Source organism: Onychostoma macrolepis, chromosome 08 (assembly GCF_012432095.1).
Source record: "Onychostoma macrolepis isolate SWU-2019 chromosome 08, ASM1243209v1, whole genome shotgun sequence".
NCBI lineage: Eukaryota > Metazoa > Chordata > Actinopteri > Cypriniformes > Cyprinidae > Onychostoma > Onychostoma macrolepis.
In genome coordinates, this window is record NC_081162.1 from 24,325,000 (window position 1) to 24,341,540 (window position 16,541).

The window sequence follows — 16,541 nt, forward strand, 5'->3', positions numbered from 1 at the left end:
TATGTTGCTTCTCTAACTATTGTCATTATCTTATGTGTATTTATTTTATCAGGCGACGACTCGATTATCAGGATGTTTGTGGAGATTAACATCTTGGAAAGGAGAGCTGGTTATGTAGTCTTAATGGCTCGCGTTTCAGTCACTATTTCATATTCATTCAGTTGTCTGACAACAGAAACAGTAAAATATATCAATGAAAACAGTTTTATTGAGAATTTAGCTGCATCAAAATACAGTATGTGGGCACAGAGAGGCAAACAAATCTAATAATAAATAGTCTAATAAATGTGCATTTTGCATGTTCAGAAGAAGTGAGCTGCCCTGTCGTGCAAAAATGTAAACAGGTTTGTGTCAGTAAATTGCTCAGTGCAAAGAAAGAAGTAATGGGAACCTGGTATTTCTTTTTTCATGTGTCTAATAGACATGAACAAGTTCTTTGAAAAACATCTATGACCTTTGAAACATGTCAAGTCTTCATGCTCTATGTTGACTATGGTTTCACTAATAATAAACATACATTTGCATAAGGCTGGCCGCACACTAGAGGATTTTAAGCCGATTTTAAGGCCGATTTGCACCCCTGACCAATTGTCCAAAAATCCTCTATTGTGCGGTGTCATTACGATTATTTATCTGTTCCTGATCGAGACGGAGCATCGCCGAACTCACATCGTAAATATCAAACATAAATATCAAACGTAAATATCAAGCCAATGAGAGCGAGCAAGCGTCACTCACTGGATGTTGCGTGCTTCTAGAGCTGAAACCTGGCAGCCACAAACATGCCGTGAATGCAGAGAACATCATCCATATTCTTTTGTATACTTTGTTTTTCACTGTGAAACAGAACGCGTGCCAGGAGAGCCAGCTGACAACGTCGATTGCCCTCTATTTGTTTTTCTTCTCTAGTCACGTTTGATCTCGCGAGTCTTCGTGAGATCACGCGTCACTGTGAAATCATTCCTACAATCTTCAGTGTGGTCTCGCGGTCTGCTCGAATCATCTAGTGTGCACGTTCAGAGGATTATAAGGCTAAAAATCGGTTGAACTGTCTTCATGTCTGTGGTCTCCCATGGTTTTAAAAACTTGAAAAGTAACATTTAGAACAATTAAAAATGTGCGATTAAGTTGTGATTAATCACGAGTTAACTCATGACAATCATGCGATTAATCGCGATTAAATATTTTAATCGATTGACAGCCCTAGTTATATTACATTAGATTACAGAAAATTAGTCACAGCTGCAGTGTTTCTAATATAACAGCTGATGGATTGACAGCTAATTTGACATTATTAATTCTCTCTTCTGATCACCATAATCAATCTCTCAGTATTTTTTCCCCTCATAGAAACCCTTTTGCTTTTGCTTCTGTGGCAAATGGGAATGGAAAAATTGTGTGTTGTAGTTTCCGTTCACCACTATAGAAGTTTACTGAACTAAGATGAATTTTCAGAACCTCGTAAATGTGAAAAGGGACCTTTATGTCATTTAAAATGCTTCATGGATTGCAGTTCTTTCTCTTATTAAACCTGTTAAGTACACAGTCTTACACCTTTGTCTTTTTGTCAGATTTTCAAACAATATTTTGCTTCAAAACAAAGTTTGTAATGCTGATTTGGGTTGTTTTCCATCAGCTCAAAGCAGAGTACTTACTGTTGGGAGAGAGCAGCGAGCGCTCCGTGGAGTATCCGGACAGAGTGGACAGAGCCGACTCAGAGGTAGCTGACAGGATGGAGCCGGACATGCCGGACAGGCCCGATCCAGGGCTGGAGAAGCGAAGGGGTCCGAAGCCGTTACAGCCCTCCTCCAACCACGACGAGCCCGATTCTGGACTGTGTTTATTCAGAGCTCCTATAGAGTGTCCGTTACCGTTCACTGTGACGCACATAAAGAGAAAAACCTGCTGAATACTTCGGAGACAGTCAAGTTTGATTTATTTATACAGCGTTTTCATAATACACGATTTCACAAAGCAACTTTACAGAAAGTCATATAGTGTCATGTCTAGAATGACTTGATGCTTTAACAGAACAATTTTTGTGCTGGGTGACATACAATGACTATATCAATTATCCTCCGAATTTAGATCTAGCTATGTTGTTGTTTTGTGTTGAAATGTAATTAAGAGATTTAAATATTAGTTTCCCAATAAGCGAGCGTCTGTTTGTTCATAATTTAGCACCATGCCAGCTACCAAGGCTCTATTAATGATGAGAAAGAAGTGAAAAATATAAAAAGTTAATAAATAAATCATCTATACATACATAAAAGCAAAATTTATCAAATGTTTTTAAAGTTTAGCCAATCTAAAATCTAAAACTTAATCTGGCCTCACTTCACTAATAATCTTTTCTTAAGATTCAGCTGAATATTAAAGCACCTTGGAGGAGCTAAAACCATCACAGTCCATCAAAATACACTTCAGACATATTGGACTCTGGATGAAAATATGATTGGTTGTCATAAGCGAATATAGGCTATCATTTGTTGAAAAAAAATTCTGATATGAGTTTAACATTTTTTCAAATTTAATAAGCAGTTATTTAAGCAATGATATTGAATTCAATTACCAACATCTTGTTAATAGATGGGTTTCCATCCAAACGCGAAGATAATCTTTTCAAAGTTTGCAAAAAAGAAAAAAAACAACAAACAAATGCGATTTGTGCGCATTTCCAACAAGTTGTTCCAGTGGATGGCGGTGGTATATTGGTAACCTAGTAACCAACGGTAAATAAAGCACCATCAGCAGAAACAGCCGATTAGTCACATGGGTTTAATGTTCGCAACGTCAGAATTTGTTCGGCAAATGCATTTCCACCTCCCATAATTCGCATTAACTCTTTTTCACACAAGTCAGAAACCACCTCATGCGAGCATAAAACGTTTTTGCGAAGGGATTTTTTGTTTCCATCACTCATTTTTGGTGCGATACATAATAGACAAATTTCAGACAGAATTGCTATATTATGATGTCTTTATAATGTTAAATCTAGAAAAATCTTTAATTTGTCAATATTTTATTTATAGCTTCATTCAGGGATGTTCTTGTGTTCAAATACTGTCAGACTCAAGAGAATGAAACTGAACACAGGGGTCTTGAGATGTTTAAAAAAAAAAAAACAAAAAAAAACAGCATCTTGACACAGCATCTTAAAATGCAACAAAAGGCTGAAAAATTTATGAGATGCACTGCATCAAAAACATCCATGTAGCACACAGACCAATGCACAAGTAAAAACTGTAGATCATTCACCTCTTCATTGCCCTTAGGTCCAAAAACTGAGTTGTAACATACAAAATGTTACTATATTTAACCCTCACCTCAAATCACACATTCTGACCAATGAACTTCCAAGAGTTTTCTAGTCATTGGTGATTACTAGATAAGAATTTGTTGAGATATAGAGATCACACTAACAAAAAAACTAAACAAATTAATGAGACATTTTATTTTTGTTAAAACAATATATTTTGGCTAAAAATTGTAAATAAATACAATTCCCTATATTTTCCACATACAGTCAGGTCCATAAATTTTGGGACATTGACACAATTCTAACATTTTTGGCTCTATACACCACCACAATGGATTTCAAATGAAACGAACAAGATGTGCTTTAACTGCAGACTGTCAGCTTTAATTTGAGGGTATTTACATCCAAATCAGGTGAACGGTGTAGGAATTACAACAGTTTGCATATGTGCCTCCCACTTGTTAAGGGACCAAAAGTAATGGGACAGAATAATAATCATAAATCAAACTTTCACTTTTTAATACTTGGTTGCAAATCCTTTGCAGTCAATTACAGCCTGAAGTCTGGAACACATAGACATCACCAGACGCTGGGTTTCATCCCTGGTGATGCTCTGCCAGGCCTCTACTGCAACCGTCTTCAGTTCCTGCTTGTTCTCGGGGCATTTTCCCTTCAGTTTTGTCTTCAGTAAGTGAAATGCATGCTCAATCGGATTCTGGATCTCATCTTGACAGTTGACAGCAACAGATTCCAAATGCAAATAGCACACTTGAAATGAACTCTGGACCTTTTATCTGCTCATTGTAATTGGGATAATGAGGGAATAACACACACCTGGCCATGGAACAGCTGAGAAGCCAATTGTCCCATTACTTTTGGTCCCTTAACAAGTGGGAGGCACATATGCAAACTGTTGTAATTCCTACACCGTTCACCTGATTTGAATGTAAATACCCTCAAATTAAAGCTGACAGTCTGCAGTTAAAGCACATCTTGTTCGTGTCATTTGAAATCCATTGTGGTGGTGTATAGAGCCAAAAATGTTAGAATTGTGTCGATGTCCCAATATTTATGGACCTGACTGTATATAACCAAACATAACTAAAATAAAATAAAAATAAATAAATCTGAAGAAAGATTGATGCAGCCACTGCTTTTTTACATAAATCACTCACACGTACAAAGCTTCATTTGCCCTAAAATTCATCTTAATGCTCTACATGTCATTTTGCATGTGTAAATGGTTCATTAAGTCAGTTCATTAATTAGATTTCCATTTGATGGCCATTAATGCTGGGTAATACTGTTTACAAAAATTAAAACACTTTTTGGTACTTGAGTAAAAGATTTGTTGTTCGCTCTGAGACATTGGAGTGATGTTTTCTTTACTCAGGAGCAAGAGGAGACGTGCATAATGGATGTCTCATTATTTTCTGGCTTGAAATATAGACGAAAATAAATGGAACTGATTTGACACATTAATCTTGTTTATGTTCTTTCCTCCATATTGTACATAATCTTTCAATAGCTCACAGAATTCCCCACAAGGTATTTTACAAAGCCTCATTTTTGAAGTAATAATATATTTCAGTAACTCAGCTAACAAAGCCCTCCTTCATTCAAGTAAATTAACACTTTTTAAAACATGATTCAAAAGAATGATTCAATTTAATTAAATTCTCCTCTTGTGCATGCTGAAAATATATATATCAATTCATCTCACTTTGTGCGTGTTTGTCGTCATCCTCTCCGTCCTCACTGAGCCTCCAGAGCGCTCGTGTGTTTCCAGAAGCATCCGGCGGCAAAACTCCATCCAACTCCTCCATCCTCTGCAGGTCCAACAGCCTCTCGTCCAACAGACGCTGCTGCCGTTTGGCTTTCCTCTTCAACTTCTTCTTCTTATTCTTTGATAATTTACCCATCTAGACACAAACACACATGGGCAGAAAGTTAAAAAAAATAAATAAATAAATAAAAACCAAGCTAATTTCAAAAAGGTCTTCTAAAACAAACATAAGGTCTGATGTTAGCTGAACAACCTGTGCAATTATGATTATGTTTGCAAGAGCAAACTAACCTCACACACTTATAATGATTAATATGTTCTCATACAAACAGAATGTGTCATAGTGGTTAATGGAACATTTCACCCCAAAATGAAAATTCACTGAACATTTACTCACTCTCAGTCCATTTAATATGTAGATGAGTTTGTTTCTTCATCAAAACAGATTTAGAGAAATTTAGCATTTCATGACTTGCTCAATCACCAATGGATCCTCTGCAGTGAATGGGTGCCGTCAGAATGAGAGTCCAAACAGCTGATAAAAACATCACAATAATCCACAAGTAATCCATTATGAAGACATTTTTAACTTCAAACCATTGCTTCTCACTGAAATATCTATAATATCTATGTCTATGATCCATAACATTGCTTTTTCCAGTGAAAATTTTACATTTTCTGAATCAGGAGAGAAATATGCACAGATCAAGCATCATTTACAAGTGAAAACAGTTCAAAAAAAATATGGACTGGTATTTTGGCCAGAAGTGACAGTTTGAAGTTAAAATGTCTAAATGATGGGTTTGTTTCTAACAAACATGCATCTTTTCACTTCACAAGACATAAATTGATGGATTGGAGTTGTGTGGATTACTTGTGGATTATTGTAATGTTTTATTCAGCTGTTTGGACTCTCATTCTGACGGCACCCATTCACTGCAGAGGATCCATTGGTGAGCAAGTGATGAAAAGCTAAACCTTTTCCGATGCAGAAACAACCTCATCTACATCTTGGATGGCCTGAGGGTGAGAGTATTTTTGGGTGAACTATTCCTTTAACAAGGTTGCTGGTAAATCACCACTGTGTCCTTGACCTGAACACTTCACCTCAAGTTACTCCAGGGGAACTGTCATTGAAATAAGTCCTTTCGTGGGTCGCCAACCTTAGGCACAGTTGTCAGCAATGACATGCAGAAGGGTTATTTTATTTAGTTACAGAAGCCAAGCACTGTGCATTAATCATGATTTTCATGACATGTTGTCCAGGGATCCTTTCTAAACGATTTGCTCATTTTTGATACTCTAAGCTTACACTGACGCAGCATAAAGTGAATTCTGCCAAGGGGGATATCTGACACCCCTGCACCATTTCCAGCTCTGGGACTATTTTGGGATGGCAGCTCTGTTGCCATGTCTGTTGTCTGGTCGAGCCGTGACACGTCCGCTCTACTGAGCCCAGTCTTACAGGACTGACCTGATGAACCTCTGCGTCTGGCGCTGTCTGTAAAACTACTGCTGCTACTTATAAATGAGACTTCCTGCTGTACGTGCAGATATAAATTTATCAGAGGTACTCAACTGTATTCCAGACCTTACGCTCCGGTTACTGTATATCAAATAAACTGGGTCACTGTAATCTAAAGGGGTCAGAAAGGTGCATGCAATACCGTCTGTTACGGATACTGCTCACAGTCTGAAGAAAATAGAAGTAATGCTTTCTATAATACAAACAGAGGATTCAATCACTCAGAAGTTACAAACCTTTTAAATCATTTATGATAGTAATTAGCAAGTGTTGCACACATCAGAACATTTACAGGTGAAAAGATTAAAAAGGTGGTGATGCACAGAAGGAATCACAATGACTAAGATTAACTAAATTAAAATATGCCATAATAAAGAAGGTGAAAAGCAGTTTAGCCGACCTAAAAAATGTTGAGTTGAGTCGTGCAGTAAAAACACTGGAGATAATTCTTTTGGATAATTACTCTTTTTAAAGAGTAATTTCTTTTGGTAGCAGCCATTTATTCAAGAAATCTGTAGTCTAACAAGATGAAAAGGCATAATAATAATAATAATAATTTTTTTAAATTCTTGCTTATCATAATCATTTTCAATATATTTTGTTGTAATAATTAACAATAAGAAGAAATTGAGATGAGACATGCAGAAAAAATATTGTATTCTTATACTTCTATATAACAGCCATTAATCAAGAATGAAATCAGTAGCCTAATATTTAAAATAGAGCAAAACAAAGATAAAAATGCACTAGTGATTTTATTTCTTATTCTAGTACTATTTTAATCACAGCACTGAATATTATAGTATTATTATTAACATTAAAATATTTATACATATGATACAACAAGAAATAAAACAATAATTAAAAGCCAGTTTGGCATATTGGTTATCAGGCAATTTAAACGTAAAACTCAATATCTGCTTTGGTCTTAAAAATGCAATACCTTCCAATAATATAACACTGTCCCAAGTTAATAATTTTGAGATATCTTATCCTTTTCAACATTTCTTTTCTCATCTCAGCGGTGGAGACAGCCTTGCTTTTCACCATTCATCTCATTTATATTCAGAAGAGAGGAAAATGTGACAGTAATTCGTGAAATCACTCTCAACCATGCAGAGGTGGTGGCTGAAATAAGAAAAGCAGAATACAGGCAGCGGGAACGCAGCGGATCTCTGTCTGGCTGTCATGACGTGAGAAAAGATAATGCTCCTGTCTGAGAACAGCTTACTGCACTGCTCTTTTCTCACTACCAAAATAGTCACTTTTAACTTTTCTTCTAAAGAATAAAAGAGGAAAATTAATCGAATTGCAGAATGATCAGATGAAGAAAGATAGCTAGCTGGTTTAATGCTCCAACATGTAAAAACCTCTGAAAGGTCTAATATTGTTAGTGAACAGTTAACTGTGTAAAATCAACACATCTGTGGGAGTGTCAAGACCAAATCCACTGACTTGGGAAAACCGAAAAGAAATGTTTTCTCCATGCACAGAGCATTTAAACGTATACTCTGTGTGTTTACACTTTCATAAAACTGGCATATGATCAGTTATCAGCCAAAACGGTGCATTCTTATGGACATCAGAGCATATTTTGAGCATAGGTTGCATTGTCTTTTCCCAGATCAGTGGATCTGACCCCGGTCATGGAGATTCGCCCCTTTCCCAGAGGTTCATGCCCGTATATCTACATAGGCAAGGGTGGGTTAGGGTACAGCAGGCAGATTAAAACAGTCATGTGTCATTTTCACCAGGACAAACTACATCCTCTCTGTATTTGAGCAGGCACAACTCTGAACGTACCTGTTTTTCCCTTGGGGCCGTGCTAACTGCCATCAGAACAGAAGAGGAAAGAGGGAAGGGACAGAAAACCACAATGATAATAATTATAATAATTTAAAATAAAAAGAAAACAGAGAAAGAAAAGATAGGACACCAGTTAGAAACCAAACAGACGACAGAGAAGAAATGAGAAATGATTGGCATATTCACCACAGAAGCAGAGGAGGAATGACGACCAGCATGCAGATCAATTTAAATGGCACATTTGTAGTTGATTCAAAGTTAAAAGCACACCAAAATGACTTCCTTTTTTGCTTTCTTACCTTTGAAACCTAAAAAAAAAAAATCACTTGAAAAGTACCCCTAATTCTATGACCTGGACTCAATTACTGAGGATAAAACAACTGTGCTTCAGCTAAAATCCACAGGAAGGCAAATCCGTTTGAAAAAATACTGACAATCACTGCTATTGTAAAGCTGTATGTAGGGCTGCAACTACTAATCGTTAATAATCAATAATGAAATTCAGTTGTGGCTTGTTTTAAACCTGAAAAAGCAAAGCACAGCTGATCATTAGATGTCAACTAATTGTTAAGTCAAAATCACTGCCAAACAGCAGATTTTGTTGTTATAATTCACTCCAGGGATACTCAAATCATATCATTCATGGGACACTTTTAGAAAATTCAGGGTGTACAGAAGCCTGTGAATAAATAACCAGGCAATCCTTGATATTCATTTGGTCCAAGTATTGACTAAAGTATAAACCAAACCTATGTTAAACTAGCAGTTTTTTTTTATCAAAACTGTCATTAAGGGAGAGTTCACACAAAATGAAAATTACCCAATGATTTACTGACCCTCAAGCCATCCTAGTTGTATATGACTTTCTTCTTTCAAATGAACACAATCAGAGTTATATTAAAATATGTCCTTGGCTCTTCCAAGCTTTATAATGGCAGTGAATGGGGGTCGAGTTTTTGAAGCCATCCATCATAAAAAGTGCTCCACACGCCTCCGGGAGGTAAAAAGGCCTTCTGAAGTGAATCAATGCATTTGTGTAAAAAATATATCCATATTTAAAACTTTATAAATTGTAATCTCTAGCTTCCGCTAACTGTCGTACACGTTCACGAGATAGTGGCGCTCCAGCGGATGAAATGGAATAAAATGAACAGATGTATTCTTCTGTATTTAAAACTAGAGCAGAGACTTGGTTCCATCCATCGGTTGTTGATTGGTCACGGATTGTATACAGATCTATAGGCAGATCTGAATGAGAGCTTGAAGTTGATTGTAAAAAAGGGTCTGGTTTTAAAAGGACTAAATTTTGGACAAGTCTGAGATGCTTCGTCAGACAGACGCCTGACCAAAATTACAAGGTCAAAAGTATTTAAAAATTAAACATGCAAACAATTCACAGGAATATCAGAAACATGAATTTAGAAAATAGATAAGTTGAACTCTCAATTAAAGCTGACTTAAAATTAAAATAAGATTGATATATGAGCTTGCAACTATTTAATTCACAAGTAAAGATATTCATATCAAATTCACTATAGATCATGTGTAAAGTCAAGAACAATGCTTATATTAGATTCAGAGGTTTACAAATACAATGAAACACAGAGATGAAGGCAAACTCAGTCCGGTTACACATTAAAGAAAAAAAAAACTATTAATAATAAGCAAATAATTAAAACAATTAATTGTAATCTAAATGTATGTTTCACACTGTCTAAACTGCAAGCAACAAAATGAACTGCATTACAATGATCAAGATTGGAAGAGGGCAGTAGTGAGATAAAACTAAAAGCTCCCATTAAAAGCGTTCAGACAGTTTGATTACAGAGGGAGTGATGTAGTTTTGTCTGCACAGACACGCAGCTGACTTTCTAAATAACTCTGGATTGCAGTGGCGGACCACTCATAGTCTCACTGATGTGCAGTAGACCTGCCTTTGAGTATCCCTGGTTTATGTCATTGTATGCTGTTCATCATTTTATATGAAGATAATGTATAATGGTTCTTTATATATTGTCTATTTTAATATTGAATGTATTTATTATGCAAGCATTAAATGAGTCATACATGAGTCTGAAGGAAGTGTTATGTAAGTCTCATGTGTTGCTAAGGTGAGTTTCAGGTGAGCCTGATGTGAGTCACACGCTTAAAAATAAAGAACTGTACCGGAGGAGCCAGAAGGGGGCGGAGCTCCAGCCTTCTGCCATAACGTGGCCTCTGCCGCCAGTCGTCTCACATACAACTCATTCACATCCAGCAGGATATTCTCTGGCTTTATGTCTGTGTGGATGATCTTGCATTTCGTGTGCAAGTAATCCAAGCCCTCGAGAACCTGGAGGAGAGAAATAAGACACGTATGCATCAGTCCCATGCTTTTGATGGAGCTGCAATGTGTATACCATATACTGGTAAAAACAAGTCTGAGAAATTGCTGCTCCTATTTGACTGGACATTTTTTATGTCAATATGGATGTAAAACAGACCCACCTGTCGAAGAATGCTCTTCACACAGACCATAGGCAACCCCATGTAGTTGGATTTGATGATCCATTTCAACAGCTGGTGACCGAGCACCTCTAGTACCATACACACATCTGAGAGGTCAAGGAGTCAAGGACAGAGTCTGTGATTAATAAACCACAAAAAGACTGAAATATGTCAACATGTTCCACATGTCCCAAAGCAAGTGAGCGTCGCAGTTTCGTCTAGCATAGATACTCAATCGCCGGTAATACTCATGGTGTTTTCAGGTGGTGTTTTTCATCATTTCATTTGATAATAACATAAAATAAAAGTTACATTCTGATGAAATATTATAAAAAAAGGTATTTTTTTAAAATCACTAATTGTGCACAATAAGAATAAGAACATGTATTAAAATGTAAATGAGGGTCAATACTGACTTCGCAGATGAAACGTATAACAGAGGTGCAAAAACATGAGCATGTGATGCAAGCAGTGAAGGATACGAACACCATTGACACCAGAGATCTTAAAGTCATCAATGAGCTGAACTATCCGCTCTCGTTTGGGGTCTGTGGGGTCGCTGTCTCGCACCTGAGGAAAAATTCTGTCAGGATATATATATATTTGTTTTCAAATTTTAAATCAAAAATGCTAATGTATTCAGTCCTCAGACTTACACATCTCAGTAGTTTAATCTCGTCCAGTGCAGTCTCAGTGTAGTGCTGGGCACTTTTAACCACTTTCAGTGCCACAAACCGTTTCCGCCTACAAGACAAATGTCATATAATGTTGAATTCATACAGTCCAATCCATACATGACTAGCTGGCTGACTATCCATAATCTGACATCGGCTTACATCTCAATATTTAAAGATTGTGCATCTAGTTCCAGCAGTTTAATCTCAGGGATTAGGATTCATGTACGTCCCAGCATGTAAAGTACTCACTGTAGATCCCAGCACAGCCATACAGTGGAGAAATGACCCCATCCCAGTTTCCTGACCACATGATATCTGCCATTAAACAGGTCTCCAATCTTCACTGGATAATACCCTCCTGAAAAAATAAAATATTGTTACATAACGTACATTTAAGCAGTCATTATCACTCACTATTGCTGCATTAATGAAGCATACATAGCAGATATTTTACAGCAGCTTCAAATGTAGGTCATCAGATCAGAATTCAGAGACAGAACTATTTGTTTTGCAATATTAGTTTTATAATAACATACTGCTCTAAATATTTTGTTTCATTAAGTGAAGCTGTTTTGCAGGGTTATTATCGTTAATTAAAACAAACTTTTAACAACATTTTCGTTAACTGAAATAAATATGAAATAAAATATTAATATTAGATGAAAATTGTAAACTAAACGAATATATTTAAATGCTACCCTCCACTAAAATTACTAATTGGAAATAATACAATAAAAACTAAAACTGAAATACAAATAAATTAAACCTTAATAATAATACTTAAAAATGACAAAATCATATAACAAAATTACTAAAAACTATACTGAAATTAATAAGATAACTGAAAATACAAAATTAATTCAAAATATTAATAAAAACTATAAAAGTTTATAAATAATACTAGAATAACACTGTTTTGCAGCGATACCAGATTTATTTTTTGTTATGAATAATTAATTTTTTGTGTCAATAATGTTCCAAATAAAAATAGAAAATTGTAAAATGACTGGAAAGTAGTTAACAGGCATTATAAAACGGTTATGTAATATTTTTTTATATTTTATTAATTCTTCAGCAAAATGAACGGTGATGAGATACACATCAGTTACTGTGACTTATATCACAGTGTATATATATTTTTCCACAGTAAGTATTGGTGATACCGCCTCTTTAAGTTGAACAACTTTATATTAAAGGATAAATTATAGTCAGCTATAAAGCAAATATTAACTTAAAACCAATTTCTTATGATCATAATTATCCTACCTTTACAGTAATCTGACGGATTCTCTTGTTCCTCATCATCTGACCCAAGTAATTCTGCTGGAGGCGGGGAAAAGTCTGGAGGGGGAGGGCTTAGAGCTTGTGGTGGGGTCGTCTGATTGGCCGGGGTCTGTGGAGTAGGAGGAGTCGTGGAGAGTACTAAAGGTAGAGCTAGTGAAGGTGCTATGGAAGTGGAAGGTGTGTCTGGAGACGAGAGGACGCTGGGTGAGGGAGCCACTGTGATGGGAATGGAGTGAGGGATGGGGGCCGGAGGCTGCAGGTCTGGAGGGCTCTGGGAAAGGTTTAACGGGGGCGTCGGGGGCGACTCTGGAGGGGTGGCGGGTCTGTGGATGGTGAGGATGTGACACAGTTCATCGGAGGAGGGGATCTGGGGTCTGTAGAGCAGTAAATAAAAGAAAAAGGGATGTTTAAATACAACATCTGCTGGTTGATATCCTGTGCGAAAGAACATTCTTCTTCAAAACGCCACTTGTCTGTTGAGCAGAATGATACTATTTTTAATCAAGATTCGCTGATGACAACTCCATAAATAATAAATCAACAGCTACTACTTTTCATAAGCAATCTCCAGCTGTGACTTTCATATCTAGGGCTTATGATTTCACTCAAAGCACATAGATTTCAACCATCTTTGTGAATCAAAACATCAATGAACCATCTTAATATAAAGCCGCTCTGTGTCTCAGTTTATCTAGCTTTTATTAAACAGCCAATAAGTACATCTAAAAGGGGTTTGCAACAGTGGCCAACCAATATGTGTTTTCTTGACGCTGATATCTAGAGAGCAGGGTTGCCAATAGAATGGCTAACATAAACATATAATGTGTTATGCACACACTGTAATGCACAAGAACATTCAGACATCAAGGAACACAGAATGCGGTTCATACCGATTGTGATTATATGTGACCCTGGAGCACAAAACCAGTCATAAGTAGCACGAATATATTTGTAGCAATAGCCAACAATACACTTTAAATGCCATTCTTTTATGCCAAAAATCATTAGGATATTAAGTAAAGATCATGTTCCATGAAGATATTTTGTAAATTTCCTTCCGTAAATATATCAAAACTTTTGATTAGTAATATGCACTGCTAAGAAATTCATTTGGACAACTTTAAAGGCGATTTTCTCAATATTTTGTCTTATCCTAACAAACCATACATCAATGGAAAGAGCTTATTTATTCAGCTTTCAGATGATGTATAGATCTCAATTTCACAAAATTGACCCTCATGACTGGTTTTGTGGTCCATGGTAACATATATAATAATATTTTTTCTATATTTAGTTACTTAATTTTTAGGCACATTTCTTATTAGTCACATACCAAAAAATAAAAAAAGTTGAAAAATTCTAAAATTACATTTTATTATAATATAATATATACATATAAATATATTATATATATATATATATATATAATATTTACATATGAAATGTAAATTCTCACGTTTTTTTCTTACCTTAGAGAAGAAATTATACGTCATAGTTTTTCAGCATTTCCATCAACATATCAGTCTGACCTCAGCAAACATTGCATTGTCTCATTTAATTTTTATTACCCAAAAGTGTCAAGGCTTAGACTGGTTTAGGATGACAGTGCTGGAGAAATACATCAGGTTTTTTTGTGATTAGTTCACTAACTGAATACCTTTGACTCACTATTGATTGGATGCTGCACATTTTACTGACACCTAATAATTTTTGGAAAATAAAAATGCATATTCACACAATATTTACTCAAAATAAATTAACACATATTTGAAAACATTTTTGAATATTGTCTGAATAATCAATCTGATATTTCTCTATCAATAAAATAGTATAAATACAACACATTATTATTCAATATTCATGAAAATTACTGATAATTGTAGTGCAATATTAAAAGCGTGTCATTTTCTGCCAGTGTTACATGACATAAACCGTAATGAAAGCTGATGGTGTACAATGTACGATGAATATGATACCAAGAGCACGTGATACATACACATCTGCTCCACACATCTTCATGCTATTCTGGCCTACTTCTGAAATTTTGTATCACAGCACTGCTAATGTAATTTAATCACTTGCATTTCTCCTTATTTGACCATATCCGGTTTTTTACTACAGTTCAGTGTGTACTAAATGAATAAATGTGGAAAAATCAGAATTTAGGATAATATCTGGTGCACAATCTGTGGTTTTTATCCATGATGCACGTATGTGCAATATGTACCTAATGTGTATTGTCACGATTTTTCCATGGATGTGTTAAAATAGGTCCCACATGCATGGACTGGGAGGGAGGGCCATGAGTCAATATGCTTATCTGGAGAAGTGACTCCCATGGCCACCCTCCTATATATTTTTAGCAGCATCTCACAGAGCAGAAACCCAGATCTGGATCCTGCCCAGTTAGACACACTCACCCCAGCTCCAAACTAGAGATCTCCACTGCTGCTGCCGCTGCTTTGCGGTGCTTCTTGTTTTTCTTCTTCTGTTTTTTGCCGTGGCTGTTCTGGGGAAGGCTGTTGTCGCTGCTGGATACTGCCATGCATTACAGAGAATATCATATAACATAATACATATTAGACATGTTGTTATAGGCACCCCCACCCCCAATTCACTATACATGAGCAACTAATGGGAGGACAATTCACCAACAAATCGAGGATATCTCATCGTCAACAGCCTATATGACTCTATTAATCCCATGCATTTATCAGTAACCAACCGAATAATTCCATCAATCAGTGTGAATCCAAACATTAAATCCTCTAAACGTGCTTACGCTTAGCTTAACCGCTAACACGGGCTCTAACGTTAGTCATCAAAACAAGCGTCATTTTAACCCTCCGACGAGCCGACATTGCTGTATTTATCCTCAACACACATAATACATCCACAGACACTAACATATTTAGGGCTGTTTGGCTGTTTTTTAATGAAAACACTCTCACCGTTCATCGATATCATCGGGACAGCTGTCACCTCACGCACATTCGCTTCAGTTGGTTCTGCGCATGCGCACTCCGACACAGCGCTGTATTGACAGCAGCTCGTGCGTTTGAAATGGGACTGCACGAGGACATCATATTTTCTGAACATTAGACATACTAAACGTCGAGCAAAATATATTTTTCCAACTAAGGCATTAAAGCGTTATCTTATTTCAAATTAGTGAAACAGAATACATGAAAATTGTCGTGTTTTTTTCTAATCTGAAGCCAGAAATTGTCACAATTTTCGTGAAAATTGTTCGGAATTTGAAAAAAACAAAACAATTATATTTGTTATTTCTGCTAATATGTCAGCCTGAATTTTATATTTTCATTTTTGGGTGAACTGCGGCCAGCCTGACAATGTCAAAAAAAATTTTTTTATAGATGTAGGCCTAGATGAGTTTGTTTCTTCATCAGAACAGATTTAGAGAGATTTATTAGGCTACATCACTTGCTCACCAATTAAGGGCATATAATTTAGTAGGGACACTAGGGACATGTCCCTACCAATATCCAGTGACTACTAAATTGTCTCTAGCAATAATTTTGATCAAACAATTAAATAGGCCTATATAATATGTATTAAGCATTGTTGTTGTATAGGCCGCATCTGAAATAGGTCATACCATTGATATTACCTGAGAAGTGAAAACTGTGTGCTTTCAAGGACGTACATTTATGGACAGAGTAAGAACTACTGAAGAGGATTAGGGATTAAACCATA

General features: G+C 36.2%; 1 protein-coding gene across 1 annotated transcript in view; it reads right to left on the bottom strand.

Moving 5' to 3' along the window:
• srpk3 (SRSF protein kinase 3) overlaps positions 1 to 15,887 on the bottom strand; it is a 21,010-nt gene extending 5,123 nt beyond the window's left edge. Inside the window, exons 1-11 of the mRNA XM_058785080.1 lie at positions 15,776 to 15,887; positions 15,245 to 15,362; positions 12,807 to 13,198; positions 11,790 to 11,898; positions 11,520 to 11,607; positions 11,346 to 11,433; positions 10,864 to 10,970; positions 10,543 to 10,708; positions 8,374 to 8,399; positions 4,983 to 5,181; positions 1,656 to 1,877 (exon numbers count right to left, since the gene is read on the bottom strand). Coding sequence (XP_058641063.1) covers positions 1,656 to 1,877; positions 4,983 to 5,181; positions 8,374 to 8,399; positions 10,543 to 10,708; positions 10,864 to 10,970; positions 11,346 to 11,433; positions 11,520 to 11,607; positions 11,790 to 11,898; positions 12,807 to 13,198; positions 15,245 to 15,362; positions 15,776 to 15,791 — 1,531 coding nt within the window. The 5' untranslated portion in view covers positions 15,792 to 15,887. The remainder of the gene's footprint in view (positions 1 to 1,655; positions 1,878 to 4,982; positions 5,182 to 8,373; positions 8,400 to 10,542; positions 10,709 to 10,863; positions 10,971 to 11,345; positions 11,434 to 11,519; positions 11,608 to 11,789; positions 11,899 to 12,806; positions 13,199 to 15,244; positions 15,363 to 15,775) is intronic.
• Positions 15,888 to 16,541: the final 654 nt, after the last annotated feature.